Raw genomic sequence first — 19,034 nt, 5'->3', positions numbered from 1 at the left:
ATATCAATCAACATGGTTCAAAATACAATCGGTTCTATCAAAAAGGTCTGAGCACCATGATAGCGTCAAGATTATTTAGATTTTACAGTTTGATTATTGCGTTTTAGGGTTGGTTGTCATGTCTTATAAATTGAATAGATTTAATAGCAAATGGCATTACGTAAGAATTATACTGTTATAATAAAACAGGTCAGGTGTACTATCAGAAAAACTACTACAAACAAGGGCTGATCCAAATGCGTCGAAGCTTAGACCATTGTCATTTTATTCGACCTCCAAATTACTATTCGATGCTTCGTTTTTAATTTTCTTTTATATGTAAGTATGTAATAATAATGTTTAAATCCCCCAAATAACCTAAGAAATAAGGAATAATGCCACAAAATGTATTCATTATTTATATTCAACATTTATTATTATTAGTTATTCTCAGATGGATATCGCTGTTTGTTGTGTGTAGAGGTGCGTGTGTGTACAGTAGTGCAGCAGCACAGTCCCAAGATGTAGACAGACAGACAGACAGAAGAACATGTCAGCCTGCCAAGCTGCTCCGCGAAGCTTCGAACACCTTTGAATATTTCTCACCGGAGCTACCAGAAAAAACAAACTAATATTTAGCATTTTTAGGGGAAAAGTCACGTTTTTTGTGTGTTGTACAGAGTACCCATCAAACACAGGACCTGCAACACATGTTGCATGTTATAGTCACAAAAATGTTCAGTATTTCCAGCTGAAATAAGTTTGTTGCTGCATTTATCAGTGACTCTTCATTGACCTCTTCTTCAGAGGTCAGAAAGTCATCTACAGGGCAGTTGTAATGATTTGGTTCAGTGTTACATAAGCCGGATTTTAAACCGGGTCTTGGCAGCTTCATTATTTGTTTTAGTGAAAGGGATGTTGTGGGTGTGTTAAACGATCAGTGTTTGTGGTTGTAGCAGGCTGTGGCGTGGGACGACTAGCGTGAGGGAGAAAGCAATCACCCTACCAGCAGTCAGCTCACTATCCATTATCTAGAATTCCTCCACTTAGTCCTCGACTGTAATGAGACTCACATGGCCTCTGTCCTCGGCTAACTGTGTTAAAACCACACACACTCGACTGAAGAGTCATGGAGACCAGGTGCTGTCAGAGTTTTAGATGGTGCTGTTCAGGCAGGTTTATGCAAACCTATGAAAGTGACATCTGTTTACATTCCTGGTATCAGTATTGGCACGTGACCTTGTTATCACAAGGTGAACACAATAACATTACAGTTCAACAACTCTACAGTAAATACCAGTGTGAATCCGACAATGTTTGATTCTAGTGGAAACTGTCCAATGTCTTTTTTGTTCATCTTTGGAGCTGTATCTTAGTTAGGGCTGCAAGCAACGATTACTTTCGTTGTCGATTATCTTCTCGATTAATAAATTAGTTGTTTGTACTATAAAATGTCCGAAAATGGTGAAAAATGACGTCCTCTAATGTCTTGTTTTGTCCACAACTCAAAGATATTCAGTTTACTGTCATAGAGGAGTAAAGAGACCAGAAAATATTCACATTTAAAATAAAATTTACTCAAACTGATTAATCATCATCTACTGTTTTGTAAGGTGTTTCCTTTATTTCGTCCACACCCATGAGGAGGTCCGTTGTTGTTTGCTATGTAGCTTTCGACGTCAGAGGGGCCCTCGCAGACTCCGGAGAACTGCGAGTTCCTCTGACACGGCAGGGCTGAATCATTTTCCTCTCAGAGAGTTACAGTAATCCGACTTATTGTGAAGTGGAGAGGAAGTGTGGGCAGTGCCCAGCGAGCTGCTCTGACCCTGTTAGTCAGCCATTGTTAGAGAGTGAAATATGACCTCGCCCACATTACCCCACATCAAAGATTTGAGCTGCTTATATTGATCATTTAATGACTCAAAGCTTAGCTCCTCTGAATGTGCGCCAGGTTGCTACACTGGACTTCTTTTCTGAAGCAGAGCGCTTGTTAGTTAATTGTTTGCTTATTCAACTAAAGCAACTTGACTGCAAATTAGACTGAAAGAGCCTTCTGCATGTGTGCATGTGCATTTCAGATTTTTGTTAAATTCACAGTTTAATCATTTCATGATTATAATCTAATCCTAATTGTACATTTACCCATATTGCATCATAAATGTTCAGCGCATGAAACGCAATTTTAATTGCAAGAAAATGGCTGTTATGTGAATAAAAGAGAAATTGCTGCAGCCCGTCTGTATATGCTTTGTGTTTTAGATGATTTTATTGATGATCTTAAATTATATTAAAACATAAAAGAGCTGATATTAAGTGTGGCTCTGTGCTGTTCTCATCCAGATTGGGTGTTTTGGCCACCCCTGATGCTGTTGTGTCTCGTCCAGTGGCTCAGCTGTCGATACCCGTCAATGGTAATTTTGAAATTGTGCGAGGTATGTGACCTTTTTTTTGTTCTCAATATCAAACTCACAGTATTTATTGATTTGGGTGTGCTAAGTATAATCAAATCGGCAACTGCTACAAACTATTCTTAATTTTTATGTATCAAAGATGTTGTGTGATTGCTGTCTAATAGACGCAGCATGTTTGTAAAGTTGACCCTCACCTCACATTCTTTAACCACAGTAGTAGGTCACGTTACCGTGGTGTAAAAGTGAAAGTCCAGGGAGCATTTCCTTTTGCACCTGGAAGACAAAATTTAAAAATCAACCGACGACAACTTGAGCCTGTTTGAAATAATTTATGGTACCTCTGGTTTACGCCCACAGCAGACCTTTGAACTGCATGCGTTTAAGCTCTCTTTCCTCTTTCATTCCAGAGGCTGAAGAGGCTCTTCTTATTAACTTCTCAGTAGCTTGTAAGTATGGTTTTTTTTACCTCTCTTCAGATTAAACTACTTCCTCTTTTTGCTTTGTTTTCAATCAGTTTATGCAGAAAATATGTTGTTTTGGTCCTTCAAGCAAGCCTGTATTCTGGGAACAAAAGAGAGCTAAAAGATGGCATTTATTGCAACACAGCCCCATTTTTAGAGCATGCCTTCAGCCAAACGTCCTTTATTTAGTAGCAGACGCTGGTCATGGGTTACCACGGCTCTCTGAAAGAATGCTGAGTTGGTTCACTGTTAAATCACTTTGCTTTGTTTTCCAGACAGTCTGCATTTCTAATGTGTTTGCAAAGTGTAAAGGTGTCCAACATGTGTGTAAGTGTGTGTTTTCTGTTCCCCTCTCAAGCCTGCATTAGGATACGAATCAAAGGAGAAAAAGCTCCAGAGCTGCTGTTGGACCTCGAGGATGACGATCGGACTCAGACTTTCCTCACCCAGGTGAAGAGCGCTCAGCATCAAGGTAAGACGTCACCGTCTGGAGCAGTTGGAAGATGAATTATTTAATCACTCATCTAACATTTATTCACCGAGGGTAGATTACACCACTCACTGATTTCCTGTGTATTCTCGCCACCCACACTCTGGTGGAGAGAGTCACTTGGCTGCCATTGTTGAAATCAGATCGACCTTTTAAATGTGCCTGAAGCTTACGTCATACATCATTATGCTTTCATTCTTAAGTTTATGTAAGAAAACCATGTTACTCATACTCGTGAATGAGGAAACTTTGTAACTTTTTCAGATATCACTAAATATCATCTGTTGTTAAGGTGTACAGATACACACATGGTGTGTATTACACTATAATACTCTATAAAGGCTCCTGTATTATCTTTATTTATATAGTCAGTAGAGTTTTTAATGTCGGTTTTAGTGTTAATTTTGGCAGCTATTTTAGATTTTGTCTTAGTCTCAGTGTTAAGATTAAAAATGCTTATTAGTCACATTTTAGTAATTTATATCTTTCATAGTTTAGTCTAGTTTTAGTCGGTGACAACTAAAAACGTTTTAGTTGCCGAAAAGTCATTTAATTTTACTCAAAATGTTTTCTCTCTTAATTTAGTCTTGTGTCAAATGTCCTTTTTTTAGTCATCAGATTATATTGAACATTTCAGTCAATCTAGTCTAGCCAAACCAATAATTTCAGTCAAACAAGATTTTATCTCATCATTATTTGATGAAAAACGCCTGTTGAATGATTAATAATGCAGCTTTACAGTTAGTTCGAGTACTCTTGACTGTGCTCATCAGTGATGCAAGGTTCAGTCGCACCCACTGGCCTGTTGTGAGAGCCAAGCAGCCCTCCCAGCATGCAAAAAATGCGTTAATCAACCACCCGAGCCCGTAAACCACCAACTTTATGCATTAATGGTTCAATTGTCTGGACTGAGGTGTGAGACACAAAGAGAGAGGGAGAGAGAAGGTGGAAGGTGATGAAACTTTGTTTTTTTTAATTACATTTTAGTCTTGTCTTTTTTCGTCAACGATATTGCACGTTTGATATCATTGTTATTAGTGTTTAATGACATTGGTGCCGTCTCGTCTTAGTCATGGAACAAAAGGTCCTTGAAGAACATATTTTGTTATAGTTTTCATTAATGAAATTAATATTGGTGGGTTTTACCTGATTGCAATTCTGATGTAAATGTAAAATGTGGCTATTAAAACCATGTTTTAGTTGCCACCTCACTAGCCAACACGCTGGAGAAATAATGAATCACGATTATGGTCGGGCAGAGAGCTGTTATTATTTCTATACTTAGAACAAGTTCATCTAGTTTCACTGTTACTATCATTTATGATAATTGTAACATACCATAGTAATCAGTATAACTACAGTGGAACTATGTCCTCTTCAGTTCACTTGTCAGCTGGTATGCTCTACTTGACAACATTGTTCTTCTGGGTGTTGGCTTATTTTTATCTGTGTTCATATTTACATTCGGTGAGGTCATCTGAAACAGGATGTGTTTACTTAAGTAAAGACAAAGATTTGAATACAACATATTAGCTTCTATCTTGAGCAAGCTGCATGTAGCACCTTTTATTGTTTATGTTTAACACAGCTTATAACAATCCCTGGACAGTTGCTCCTTCTGCTTGAGTAAGGTTGTGTTGAGTTTTGGATCATTGTGTGCTTCCTTCTGACAATGCTGTTTAATTTTCTCAGTTGAATCCAAACTCACGAAACCCAAAGCGATGGAGCCCTTCACACCAACAGCCATGAGAGGTCCAGTCCCCATCCCACCGCAAAGAGCAAACAAGACCGTTAACTCTCTGAGCTCCGGAGGTAACCAACCCAAATCTACCAGTGCACTGCCTCCCAACCTCAACAATAGCAGGTCTACAAATCAGACTAACACAGGTAATATAAGAATACCAGGGCTGTCGATCGATTGAAAGATTTAATCACAGTTCACACATTTTTTTTATCTGTTCAAAATGTACCTTAAAGGGAGATTTGTCAAGTATTTAATACTTTCATCAACATGGGAGTGGGCAAATATGCTGCTTTAAAACAAAAATTGCGGCGTTAAAACAAATTTGCCTTAATGTGTTATTATCGCGTTAACTTTGACAGCCCTAATGAATACACTGTGTTTACGAAAGACGCATAAATGGTAGCTACTTTGAAAACAAATCCCGAAACGTACTGTATGGGTTTATCATTTTAAGTCTTTGTCTTCCAAATTAGTTTCTCTTGCTGTTAGATTGAATCCTCTGTTTTTGAACTCAACGTTTCTGAAGATCCAGTTCAGTCACTGGCCTCAGACTTTGGCTTTGAGGACAACTTCAACCACGCTCTCAAAGTGGAGGAAAAGAAGAACCACCAGAATCGCATAGTCGCTGTTAGGGAACCTCCTCCGGTTCCCCCTCTACCTCCTCGCAAAGCCTCCTACACTCCCTCCAATCCTCTGCCTCCTACACCAGTCCCTAAAGAGAGAGCAGTCTCCCTACAGTCCAAAGACAACTCCAAATCAGAGTAAGTTGACCTTTCACGTTAGTTAACAATTAAAAACTGTATATATATAACTTATATCTGGCAGTCCAGGAGACTCATTAACTCAAAGTGGAATCTGTCTCAAATATTGCCGGTGCTAAATAAGACTTGTGTTTTCCATTCCAGTAGTTTTAGGTCAGGGTTCGACCGCATGGACAGGCCAACGTCATGGAGCGAAAGCCCCACCACCAACAGCATGAGACAGGCTATGTTCTCCAGCCAAGCCGGGCAAAGAGAATACCTCATCAAACACCGCCTGGGGAAGAAGGAGAATGAGTACGTGGACATCCAGACCTTCAGGTGAGAGGAGCTTCTTCTTTCTGTTTGTTGTATTTTTGATGTCTTGATATAGAAACCCTACACTGTGCATAAATACTGCTTGTTATGCCTCTGCGCCGGCGACAGCTGTGGCTGGAGGCATTATGTTTTCGGGGTTGTGCGTACGTCCATTCTCTTGAACGCGATATCTCAGGAACTCCTTGACCTCACATCGGTCCCGCTCTTGTGATATCTCGGGAACACCTTGAGCAAATTTTTCAAATTTGGCACAAACATCCAGTTGGACTCAAAGATGAACTGATTAGATTTTGGTGGTCAAAGGTCACTATAACCTCACAAAACATGTTTTTGGCCGTAACTCGAAATGAAGAAGTGGTGACATTTTTGGACAGACATGGATGTAAACTGTAACTTGGCTGGTTGTAGAGGCGTGCAACCGCAAAGCGGTAATTCTAGTTGTGTCTTTTTAGGTTTTTCACAGGTACGTGGAACGTGAACGGCCAGCCTCCAGACAGCACCCTTGAGCCGTGGCTATGCTGTGACGCAGACGCTCCTGATATTTATGCTCTGGGGTCAGTAAAAATTTATCTTACAGAACCTTTTCTCACCATAAAGTCAAACATATCGTCCTCTGGTCTTGCTTCAATAACATCTATGGTGACTTGGTTCATGGCTCTAGTTTTCAAGAATTGGACCTGAGCACTGAAGCTTTCTTCTACATGGACTCGTCCAAGGAGCAGCTGTGGGTGGAAGCTATAGAGAGGAGCTTGCACCCAAAAGCCAAGTACAAGAGGGTGAGTAGAGAGAAGATTTCTCGATCCACAGCTCCTCCTGTTTACATTTGAAAGTGTTGAAAGACACCGATATATAAAAATAATAATATTGCCCCTGACCATTGGTGTGTGTGAATGTAATGCAAATGAGATAAAGGCATTAAATGCAGCCATTTACAGCGAATGAATACTGTCTAGAACAATATGATCCTGCCTGTTGATGAATTCATTGGTAAATGTGCTAACTTGCTTGTCTACAGATTCGAATCATACGACTAGTTGGGATGATGCTCGTGGTGTTTGTCAAAAAGATTCACAAGAATCAGATAAAAGAAGTGGCTGCAGAGCATGTGGGGACGGGCATCATGGGAAAAATGGTTTGTTAACACACAATTGCCTCAAATTTACACATAGTGATGGACAACCATGGAATAAATGTGCCAAGATTTTTTTTCTCTTTCAAGTGCAGCCCGAGAGAGAGAGAGAGAGAGAGAGAGAGAGAGAGAGAGAGAGAGAGAGAGAGATCCTACTGCTAACTATAAAATATTACTTAATGTAATGTGTTTTTTTTCTGATTACAGTATTTACAGTATTCTGCACTTGGCCTCTGCTTGATTTATTTTATATTAGATATGTTATATAGACCTTATTCCCACATGTATTTGCCAAAAAGAAAATAAGTGGCTTTTTAAAGGAATACTTCACCCACAAAATGACCATCTTTATATCACTTCCTCGCCGTGCGTTACCTTGAATTCTTGAAGAAAACTTTGTCTTTCTCACATGCCTCCACGGTGAACAGAGTAAATCCTTAACTAATTGAAGTAAATATCAAAACATCCAGTTACAAACTCTCACAATTTGTGCAGTATAATCCAAGTCTCATATATCCAGTCGTATGCTCAGTACTACTCGCACTACTCGTCCGGACTCGTACAGACTCGCAGCACGCCTGCACAAGCATGAGACGGTAGTGGCGGAAGTGTTTTAAATAGTACGATTTTGTCAAAAATGCATGTTTGGAAAGTAGTGAGCATACAACAGGATAAATGAGACCTGGATTATACTGCATGAGTTGTGTGAGAGTTTGTAAACAGATGTTTTGATATAGTTTTGTTGTCAAGCGCGGCCCCCATTTACTTCAATTCCTTCAGAATTTACTCCATTTTTGGATTCTCCGTTCACTGTGGAAGCACGCGAGAAAAAGCAAAAAGGTTTTCTTCAAGAAGTCACGGTAACATGCGGTGAGTCATTTATATCCAAATGGTCATTTTGTGGGCGAAGTATTCCTTTAAATGTCTGATCTTTTAATGTGTTTTGTTTTTTTGTTGTTGCAGGGGAACAAAGGAGGTGTGGCAGTGAGGTTTGTTTTCCACAACACTAGCTTCTGTATTGTGAACTCCCATCTAGCAGCACACGTGGAAGACTTTGAGCGCCGCAACCAGGACTATAAAGACATCTGTGCCCGCATGACCTTCCACTTACTGGACCACCCCCCTCTCAGTATCGTCAAGCACGAGTGAGTTCCACGTCCGCAGTGAGGACATTGAATTAATGTGCAAAGTCAGATTTTACACTCATTGGTTGAGGTTTGAGGTTTTGTTCACAGTTCTTGTGTTGTTGATTTTACCTCCTACCTTCCTGCATTCTGCAATACTAAATTAATTCTATACTGCCCAGTTTAATACTTAAAACACTAAGTTAATCAGTGTCTGTTTCTATAGTAACTTTACAAACATGAGCTCCAGACTACAATTCTCTTTGACAGTATTTTAGTGTTAAGAATTCCCTATAAAGTTGTTGGTGTAATTCTGTTGTTTTAATCCGTCTCTGTCTCTGTTTCAGTGTCGTAGTCTGGCTCGGGGATTTAAACTATCGTCTGTTCATGTACGATTCTTCTGAGGTCAAACAGCTCATCTCTCAGGATGAGCTCAAAAAGCTTCAGGAGGTTGATCAGGTAAGAGACTGTTGAAAGAAAACGTATCATAACTTTTCCTTACTTTTTTATAACTTTAAAAACACAGAAAAATGCCCCTATCGCTGCTTCTGATTCTATAATTAGCTGAAGTTTCCCTCTTTGGCAGTTTTAAACTGTAACTGGAGTTTCTGTTCAGTAGCCATTAGTAAAATATGTTTGTTTGTATGAGTATACACCCTCTGATGTGTCTGTGTATGACAGTGTGACATAACTGACGCGGTAAATATTTCATGATAAATAGAAGGAAGCTGTTTTGCAAATGGTATTATTGCACAGGTTAAAGATTACCACACTTACTGTGTTTGTAATCCGCCATGATTTCCTCTTTAACTTATCTATGTGATAGTAATTAAAGATTTTTTTTTTACTATGTTCCCACTTTTCGTTGCGTAGCTGAACATTCAGAGGCAGACGAAGAGAGCCTTCACAGACTTCATGGAGGGAGATATCAACTTCATTCCCACGTACAAGTACGACCCCAAAACGGATCGATGGGACTCAAGGTAAAAACATATCCAATAAACATATAAAATTGCTGCAACAACTTACTAATGAAACTTAAGTGAGCATGGAAATGGCCATCATAAAGTTCTAAGCCCTTATTCACTTTTACATTTCATTTTAATTCGGGTTTATTTCTGATTTATCACTAGAACAACTACTATAGCTGCATCTTAAATTCATCGTCATGTTCCCTGCTTTCAGATGAAGTACACCACGTTTATGTGACATATACTGTTGACTTGTTATATCCCACCAAAGATCCTCTGTTCCCCCTCTAAAAAAGACAAAAACGGGTCCCTGCGGGTCTCTTAGAGTGTTAAAATTTACATTATACAAACCCACTCCAGGATTTGTATTGCTATTTCCAACTTGTCCTCAGTTTTTGTTTTTCTCCTTTGGAATCCTGATTAAATTTTGCTGGTAAGGAAGCTTTTTCCAGCCTTATCGTTACACTAATACATAGTCAGCAGTACTGTATGCGTGTATGATGTCTGACCCTTAACTCTGCCTCTGAAACTGTGGCTGTTTCCTGCAGTGGGAAGTGCCGTGTCCCGGCTTGGTGTGACCGAATTCTGTGGAGGGGCAACAATGTCAAGCAGCTCAAATACCGGAGTCACATGGAGCTGCAAACTAGTGACCACAAGCCTGTCAGTGCTGTCTTCAGTGTTGGGGTAAGAAGCTATGTTGTCAAATAAAAAAAACCTAAACTGACTGGTTTTGGTTGAAACATGCACAGTTCTGCTATGAGTTCTGATGAGTAGGACGCGTGTGTTTGTGTAACAGGTTAAAGTGGTAAATGAGCAGCGGCACAAAAAGGTGTTTGAGGAGATTGTTCGGGCGATGGACAGAATGGAGAATGATTTCCTTCCGTCTGTAACTCTGAGCAGGAGAGAGGTAAAAATACAGCCCTCACATGCACTCATCATACTGAGCGTCTGTCTTATGATCCTTCCTCAGTGATGGTATCACTGATAACCTTTAAAACAGTATAGCTTGTTGTCATTTCTACTGAAATATGTAGGATAAAGTTACTGGAAATATGTGGATGATGATGCTTCTCTTTCCCTCCTTTCCTGCAGTTCACATTTGGGGATGTGAAATTCCGGCAGCTTCAAAAGGAGCGCTTCCTAATAACAAATGACGGGCAGGTCCCCTGTCACTTTGCCTTCATCCCCAAACTCAATGACTCGCAGTATTGTAAGACTTGGCTCCGTGCCGACCCAAGTGACGGATTCTTAGAGCCGAGTAAGTCTGAATAACTCCCTTTTCTTTTTTTGAATGTCCTTAAAAAGAACAGTGTGTAACATTTCGGGGGATCTATTAACAGAAATGGAATATGATATTCATAACTATGTTTTCATTAGTGCATAATCACCTGAAACTAGGGATGCACCGATACCGATACCAGTATCGGGTCCGATACTGTGCTCATGTACTTGTACTCGCAAAACGGCTCCGATACAACGGCACTGATACCACTTCACGGCAGCATGACATTTACCTCTCGTCACCATCTTTCGGGTCTTATCGCACGTGCTCACGCTCCACCTCCGCGAAGGTGCGGGCGAGACGGGCCGGTGGTGTGCCCAACCCCACGGGGCCGGGATCCCATCTCAGCCGAAGTGCACTGGCCCTCACTTTCATTGTGCCACAGGTTTTTGCTTGCATCCTCTGACTCGCGTTGCAATCTGCAACCACATCACTCGATGCTGCCAAATCCTACACACTGTACTTTTAATCTTGTGACCTCAAATTTTAGATCAGTGATCATGTAGTATTTTAATCATTGGTGATGTCGGGACAACTTTGTACTGTTATATGTCCCACTGTAATAGTGTCATTTTGACTATTGTGGAGGATCATGCCATTCAAGGTTTTTAAAATTGTTGCATCAAAACCCTGCCTTATCTTCCTGAACAGATGAGACTCTGGAGATCTACCTGGAGGCGTACGTCAGTAAAGACTCCGTCACGTTGCTTAACTGCGGAGAGGACGCCATAGAGGACATTCTGGTCCTCCATCTGGACCGTGGCAAGGACTACTTCATTACCATCTCTGGCAACTACCTGCCCAGCTGCTTCGGCACCTCGCTGGAGACTCTGTGTCGCATGAAGAAGCCCATCAGAGAGATCCCCATCACCAAACTGATCGACCTGGTGAGGGAAATCAAACCTGTTTAAAGAGATAGAATTAGAGACATGTTTTAGTCAGATTAGTTGAAGCTCTTATTTTGAAACCCTCCTCTACACATAGCCGTTTAGCTCAGATTGTAATGCGACGGCTGCTTCTCACTATGTAGCTGTTCCACTACCTGAAACCAGTGTGAGGACGCGTGAGAGCTTGTTCACTCCCTCAGGGTAAACTCAGTCACACAGAGAGAACTATATTTGGAGCGCTTAAAATGTCTCAACCTGTATAATTTTGTCCAAAAGAGGCCAAGGGAACAAGGAAGTGGCAAAAACATAGGAAGGGAGCTCCTAAAGAACAGGGAAAACTGACTCAGGTTAGGCCCATATTAGAGCTTTATATAAATAGACTCCTCTGGCCTCCACACGTTCACTTCTGTCTGTTTCTATAATGCTATTTTTGACTTAATCTGATTTTGCTTGGGAATATAGTGCTACTATCATTCAGTACTCCTTTTATTTCTATTTAAACTATTCCATTTTCCTTCTGCCCTGGTGTATTCAATCAATGGTTTATGATCTACTTTTCTGATTCTGTGTTTATGCATACCTCTTCTCTATCTACTTTCTTCTTTTGTTTCCCTTCATCATCTCTTATTGCCTTGATCATTCCTTTCCAACTCTTCACTGTGGTTGTGGGCTGACTTCTTGCTCAGGGAGAGGACAGCTACATGGACAAGGTAAAATATTAACTCAATACTGATCAGCTAGTGATCAGGGTCAATCTAACAATTTTAAAGGAATAGTTTCACATTTTGGAACTGTCCGAGACCACCTCTCACTAGCGGTCTTGGTCCGGTTGTTTTGCTCCCAGCAGAGTACAGTGACCGTTTTCACATCTGTCCAAACGAACCTCACCAGGGCTTGAACCACACCAGATTTTGATTTAAAGCGGACTAAATGTTGGCTTGTGAAAGCACCCTAAGCTAATCTTCTCCTAGCTCTATAACTCCATACTTAATGCACAGACGCAAGAGTCTAACTCTCGGAAAGTAAGTAACAAAGCCTACTTCCTAAAATGTTGGACTACTCCTTTAACGTGCAGTCCTTTTCTGCTACAATAACGTGCACTTAGGTTGATTAAAAAGTGGCTTCACTAGCTAATCAGAAAATTGAATCGGTTTCATACTTTCTCTACATTTCAAAGCTGACAAGGGCAACAATTGTTAACCCGCAGGCAATCACAGCCCAGACCGTGCCAGCTTAGTTATAATCTGTGTGTGTGAATCAGTCACCCATTAAATCTCCCCTGGCCCATTGAGGACAGGGTACACCAGTCCAATGAAACTTAAGACACACGCAAACACACTAAATCCCATTTCACAGCAGGTCACCCCGACTGCACAGCTCCCTCCGACACATGATTAAAGCTAATGAGAACAAGTATTAGGGTCCGTTCAGCTAAACTCAAACAGTCCTATGAAGCCAAACGACAAATCTCCTCTTCCATTTCATAACTTGTTACTGATCAGTGAAACTGAGTAGCTGCATGAGTAAACTGATATACACCTAGAATATGAACGAGGCTTTCTTAACAATGCAGCAATTTATACATTTATATTAAAGCTTTCTTGGTTTTGAATCCCCTCTGGTAGATTGTTAATACCCTGAAGGTTCACAGTAGAAGCTTTTGGTGTGAAAATATTTCACAGAATATCACATTCGTTCTGCATGTTAGCATCGTTCCCCCTTTAAAGGCCCACTCCAGTTTCTTTCCTCTACATTTCTGTGCAGCCTCACCAGCTGTGGTTATTTTTGGACATCTCTCGTGAGTCTCGGAAAATCCATTTTTGCAGAGACAAAAAGAATGTGATATCAAGCTCTTTTTTTTTTTTAAATGTCTCTCCTTCATTCAAGTTTTCAGAGCTAATCCCAACCTCACTACTGCTCCTACTCCATCACTAATCGATCAGATGTGTCATGTGCAGTCACTCTAGAAGTCTCTATGAATCTCTCAGTATGGGAATAATGTCATGATTTCAATCATTTTTCTTGTAATGAATGAATAAATGGGAGAATATTGGTTTATTATTCCAGGAAATAATCGAATGTATCTGCTGCAATCGGTCAGTGTAAAAGATAGTGACTGTGTCATCTCTTATCAGGAAAAGTCAAAGGTGAGCTTCCTGATGGTGGATGGTGCGAGTACCGAGGACAAACCTCTAAAGATCCCCAAGGAAGTGTGGATTCTTGTCAACCATCTCTTCACCAAGTCCTGTGATCAGGTGAGAAGGCTACAACTAATAAAATACTGGCTATATCTCACTATATACTGGCTACAACTAATAAAATGTTCTCTACAACTGATAAAATACTGGCTAAAACTAATAAAATACTTGCTACAACTAATAAAATACTGCAACAAAGTACTACAACAGTACAATACTACTTACTACAACAAAGAATGTTTATCATTGAGAAGTGATAAGACTGCTGAGGTTCATTGTGTGAGAGGCAAATTGTTCCTAATATATACAAAGAAAGACGGTCTATTAGTGTTTGATAGAAACCTAAATTACAAATTTTATTGTCCTGATAAAAAAACAACCACAGAGTGGAGGAGCCTTATGTGAAGATCTCTTTGTGCACGGTTACGTTCAGGCACATCAGCATTAGCTGTAGAAACAGACAGGTTTACTGGTCTCCCTCAAGAGAAAAGACTTTGTTTGCATAGTGATTTATATGAGACTGAAGACAAAGTCCACTTCATGTTATATTGCTCATTATATGATGATTTACGGGCCACACTTTTCAATAAAACGTCCTCCTTAATTTCTGATAAATGGTTTTAAAGTTTAAAAGTTAAAACTTTAGTGTGGCAGATTTTATTTGTAGGGCATCGGACAGAGGACGAATGTATCACCACTGCAACAGTATTTTTTGTGTCTTCTAATTAATATTAATTAATAGTCCATGTGGGCTGGGCACTTTTATGTGCACAATAACTAACCATTGTATACTGATTAGGCACAGAGGTACTTTGTGGGAAGTGTTTTTAAATGTCCCCACCTTTGTCTCTGCGTGTCTCCCAGGAGGACTTGTTCCAGACACCGGGCCTACAAGAGGAGCTGCAGAGCATCATCGACTGTCTGGACACCAGCATCCCAGACTCCATCTGTATCCTTATTTATGAAGCCGGTCCCGCAAGTCCCGGCCCTGCAATCAGTGAAATACCAAACAGCACATAAAAGAAAAGACACATAGAGCAGCTATAAGACACATACTTGCACACTAACTCCATTAACTCATGGGCCCTGTTGTGTCTTGTTCACGAGGATGTGTTAGCATTATTAGCATTATAATAATGATATTAATAGCAGTAATAATAGTTGAAAGGGTTCATTTCGACCCAACCTCTCAGTATATTTATAGCACTCCATATTTGCTTGTTCTTCCCTGACTGTTCCTGAAGCTGGTTGCAACCACTCTGTAGCCGAGGCTCTGTTGATCTTCTTGGAGGCCTTACCAGAGCCAGTGGTGTGTTATGAACTCTACCAACGGTGCCTAGACTGCGCTCATGACAGCCGCCTCTGCAAACAGGTGCAGTGACTACGCTTAAAGGGGTAGTTTGGGTGTTTTGAAGTGGGGTTGTATGAGGTACTCATCCACAGTCGGTATATTACCTACAGTAGATGACGGTCGACACGCCCCCAGTTTGGAGAAGCAGACAAGAGTACGGGCACAGGAGCAAAGCAATGCACTGCTGTGGACGGGGCTACCTAAAAAAAATCTATATCAGTTGAAGTGCACAATATATTTACAATATTTTCACTGCTTTAACTCGCCGCCAGACAGCCCTTCCCCACGGGGAACTGATGCCATTATCTATGCTCGCTTCAAAGCCACCAGACTAAATTGACAAAAAACGTAACTTTACTTTGCAGAACAAGAGGGTTGCTGGTCTACCACTGCCTTGATCGGTTAGTTTGTTTGTGCTATTGTGTGACTTTGATGAATCCAAACTAACCAAATTCACACAATAACATAAACAAACCAACCGATCGAGGCAGCGATAGACCAGCAACCCCCTTCAAAGGACTCTGGTGGCTTTGAAAAGAGCATAGATGTATACAACGGCTTCAGTTCCCCATGGGAAAGGGCTGTCAGACTCTTCCTCTGTGTGTGGCTGTCTGGCCGTCTGAAGGGGGGTTGTATGAGGTACTTATCCATAGTCAGTGTGTTACCTACAGTATGGCGGTCGGCATGCCCCCAGTGTGGAGAATCAGACAACAGCACCGACACCGGAGCAAAGCAATACAGTGCTGTAGACGGGGATGGCAGAAAAACGTATTTTAGCAACCTAAAAGAAAGGCCCACTTTTAAGAAATGCTATCTGTTTAAGTGTACGCTATATTTAGAATATTTTCCGACGGCGAACTGAACTGAAAGTGAAACTTATCTATGCTGTTTTTAGTCATCTGAGCCTGCTGGCTTTGGAGAGAGCATAGATAAGTTTCACTCTCAGTTCAGTTCCCCGTCGGAAAGGAGAAGGAAAGGGCTCTCTGACGGCAAGATAAAGTAGTGAAAATATTCTAAATATAGCGTACACTTAAACTGATATCGATCTTTATAGGTGACTAAAATTAGTTTTGCTGTCGGGCCCATCCACAGCAGTACATTGTTGGTACGTGCTGGTACTCCTGTCTGTTTCTAGTGCTGACCGTCATCTACTGTACTAGGTAATACACTGACAATGGATAAGTTAAAAAAAAATCTATTATCTCTATGATCGTCAGAGGATGATCAAAGTGTTTTTCATGCAACTGTATAGAAAAGAGTCGAGAAAGGCCATGTTTTAGCTCAGCATTATCCCAGGATTTTTCTATATATCATATACTGCATGCAGTAATGTGTATGACTAAACTGTGTCTACTTTGTCTACTCTTGACAGTTGATCTCCCAGTTGCCCCGCGCTCACCGCAACGTGTTTCGCTACTTAATGGCCTTTCTGAAGGAGCTTCTCAAGCACTCGCACAACAACAACCTAACAGCCAGCCTCATAGGTATGAAATGGAAACCTGAAATGTCCACTACACTTTATAGCTCATTGAGTATCGGGTTTGATGTTTATTGGTGTTTATAATGTGTCTGAACTGCAGGCTGCAGAGTGTGTTTGGGTTTCGGTCTTTAGACCACTATGCAAACGCAGACAACATTCAGCTGAAGGAACATTTGAGTCCCCTTGAAAAGTAGTCCTGGGACTAAAATGACCCGGAACTTCTTGGTGGAAACCCGGCTTTTTATTTGACTTGATAGAAGAATAAGTCCTGTCAGTATATCAGTTTCTTTTCTTTACCTCACTGTCCTGTTCTTGTATTTTAGCTACACTCTTTGCCAGCCTCCTCATCCGACCGCCTCCCAACCTGATGGGCAGGCAGACGCCTCACGAACGGCAGAAAGCCATCGACTTCATCCTGGGTTTCCTCATGGCGGGAGACGAGGAGTAACCGAGGTCGACGGTACCTCACGACATCAGTCGGGTTTGGAGTTGATTCCCAACCTGGCTTACTAGTTAGCAAAGGACCTGGACCTGTAGGACACTGTGTAAACATGATCCACGTGGTATTCCGTCTATCTATTGGAGACCAGTGCAGCTGTTTTTGCACCCAACTTTTCACAAACTCTCATGTTAGAGGAGCTCAAGACTTCCATTAGGACTGTGATGATTTTACCAAGTGTCATATCTTCAGTTCATTCACAGAATGACCACTCGCTGGATTTGGAAGCACTTTGGGAGAGGTTTGAACTGATGCACTTTCTGATGGCTCCTCATCCTCAGTTTGACACTTCTTATTGTAGGTGATAATGCCAAAACAACCCCTAAACAGTGAGTGGTATGAATGTGAAAACACTATATGTATCCATAGATGCTAAGCGAAAGACTTGATTACACTAAAGAAAAAGGAAATTCCTGAAGTTTAAGGACGTAGACTGAATAATAGTATAAAGCATTAAATAGTTTGGAATGGGATAATTATGGAAATGTATCACTAAGAATGTTTAAGCTTTAGATAAATCATGACAATCATCCATTTTAACTGAGGGGACAATATTATAGATATCTTCTACGTTACCACACTCATTGTATTTTAACTGTTATTTATATATTTTTTCTTCCAAGTTTGCACCATCTGATCTGGTTTCTACTACAGTACGGTTTATTTTCAGTTGGTTTTAAAGTATTCATCGCTTGTTTTTTAATCATCCCGTTACAGAAAGCTCTGTGTCGTGAATGTTTTGCTGTTTTAATGTGACTCCAGCCGCGAGCTTTGCATCTCGTTTTGCCAGTTCCTCTCGAGTTACACAACGAGTCTGTTAACAAACTAACTTCCTGGTCAACCGGAATCGAGTGAAAAGAGTCACCCTCTGTGGTTTCTTGATGTCTTAAAATTGTGTAAATAGTGATCATATCCCTGTTTCATGGGTATATGACTGTAAGTATGGTGATGCAAAATCTGTGACAGTGTCTGCTGTTTGTCATGAAGGTGGTACTGTTAGTGTCTGTGTTCGTTTACATGTCTTCTTCCTCCACATCTTAAAGCTATTTTTTTCATTGTTTTAAAGTCTGTGTGATGCCAACACACAGCCGCTGTGTTCCTCGTGGTAAATCCAGATGAGTCATGCTCTTGTTTTAAGTGATGCAGCACTTTCTGGGTGCAAGATTTAATGGCTCATTACTCTGCAGGATACAGCCTGTCTTTGCTCACCTTTTCTCATTTGTGCCACTGAGGACTCTTTTTTTCTGTAATCACTGTTGCAAAACATGTCATGGTTATTGAAATAAGGAACTTCTACGCTGTGTATAATGGACAGTTATTTCCTCTTTTACAGTTTTACCCAAGAGATGTCAGCATTAGTAAAAATATTCACATTTAATTTCCCTTTTACTCTGTATCTCCTTTAGAATATTTAATGTTTGGAGACGATGTGAGAACATGATGTAATGTGACAACACTGACAATCATGGCACTTATAGGAATGTCTGACGGGCTGAAGTTGCTCTATTCTTGTAGTTTTTTTCTGCCTTATTGCCATCAATACACTAGATTCCTCTGTTGGTCTTAATCAAGCCGAGCTTTGCCAAAAAAGGAGGCTTGGGTCTGAATGATTAGTCCCTGGGGATTCAGATTTGGGAGAGCCATTTTACACTCTGTCTTTAGAAATACTATCCTCGTCATGTCGAACACAAAATCAATATAATCGATAACCTCTGATTTTTAAGTGTTGTATCATGCCACTGCACCAACTATTGTATTTGTGTGCTTTTTGTGTTCAGTTTTGTCACAATCTGTTCATGAAATTAAGGTACGTTTAAAGGTACACGAGGAAACGCTCGCACCATGTTTTCAACCTTTCCGATTTTTGGTGCTTTTAATTTATTTAACAGAAATAAAACTATGTATAAAGCTGTTTTGTTTTCCCATTCAACACCGCTTTTTTTATTATTGAC

The 19,034-nt window shown here is 40.6% G+C and overlaps 1 protein-coding gene across 4 annotated transcripts in view; it reads left to right on the top strand.

Annotated features, from left to right (window-relative positions):
• The window catches only part of ocrl (OCRL inositol polyphosphate-5-phosphatase), a 22,122-nt gene extending 3,128 nt beyond the window's left edge, over positions 1 to 18,994 (top strand). For 2 of the 4 annotated variants that reach the window (XM_037780083.1, XM_037780087.1), the window contains 22 exons: positions 2,320 to 2,411; positions 2,798 to 2,836; positions 3,210 to 3,323; positions 5,034 to 5,228; positions 5,612 to 5,846; positions 5,991 to 6,164; positions 6,614 to 6,715; positions 6,823 to 6,937; positions 7,177 to 7,293; positions 8,254 to 8,435; positions 8,762 to 8,873; positions 9,288 to 9,397; positions 9,934 to 10,069; positions 10,182 to 10,292; positions 10,478 to 10,643; positions 11,319 to 11,554; positions 12,241 to 12,264; positions 13,690 to 13,809; positions 14,617 to 14,701; positions 14,997 to 15,124; positions 16,476 to 16,587; positions 16,907 to 18,994. In XM_037780083.1, the coding sequence (XP_037636011.1) occupies positions 2,320 to 2,411; positions 2,798 to 2,836; positions 3,210 to 3,323; positions 5,034 to 5,228; positions 5,612 to 5,846; positions 5,991 to 6,164; positions 6,614 to 6,715; positions 6,823 to 6,937; positions 7,177 to 7,293; positions 8,254 to 8,435; positions 8,762 to 8,873; positions 9,288 to 9,397; positions 9,934 to 10,069; positions 10,182 to 10,292; positions 10,478 to 10,643; positions 11,319 to 11,554; positions 12,241 to 12,264; positions 13,690 to 13,809; positions 14,617 to 14,701; positions 14,997 to 15,124; positions 16,476 to 16,587; positions 16,907 to 17,031 (2,830 nt within the window). In that variant the 3' untranslated portion in view covers positions 17,032 to 18,994. The remainder of the gene's footprint in view (positions 1 to 2,319; positions 2,412 to 2,797; positions 2,837 to 3,209; positions 3,324 to 5,033; positions 5,229 to 5,611; positions 5,847 to 5,990; positions 6,165 to 6,613; positions 6,716 to 6,822; positions 6,938 to 7,176; positions 7,294 to 8,253; positions 8,436 to 8,761; positions 8,874 to 9,287; positions 9,398 to 9,933; positions 10,070 to 10,181; positions 10,293 to 10,477; positions 10,644 to 11,318; positions 11,555 to 12,240; positions 12,265 to 13,689; positions 13,810 to 14,616; positions 14,702 to 14,996; positions 15,125 to 16,475; positions 16,588 to 16,906) is intronic. The other 2 variants (XM_037780085.1, XM_037780084.1) reach the window with 2 other exon arrangements.
• The last annotated feature ends 40 nt before the right edge of the window (positions 18,995 to 19,034 follow it).

The sequence above is a fragment of the Sebastes umbrosus genome, chromosome 9 (assembly GCF_015220745.1).
Source record: "Sebastes umbrosus isolate fSebUmb1 chromosome 9, fSebUmb1.pri, whole genome shotgun sequence".
In the NCBI taxonomy this organism is placed as follows: Eukaryota; Metazoa; Chordata; class Actinopteri; order Perciformes; family Sebastidae; genus Sebastes; species Sebastes umbrosus.
This window is presented reverse-complemented; position numbering and strand designations above follow the sequence as displayed.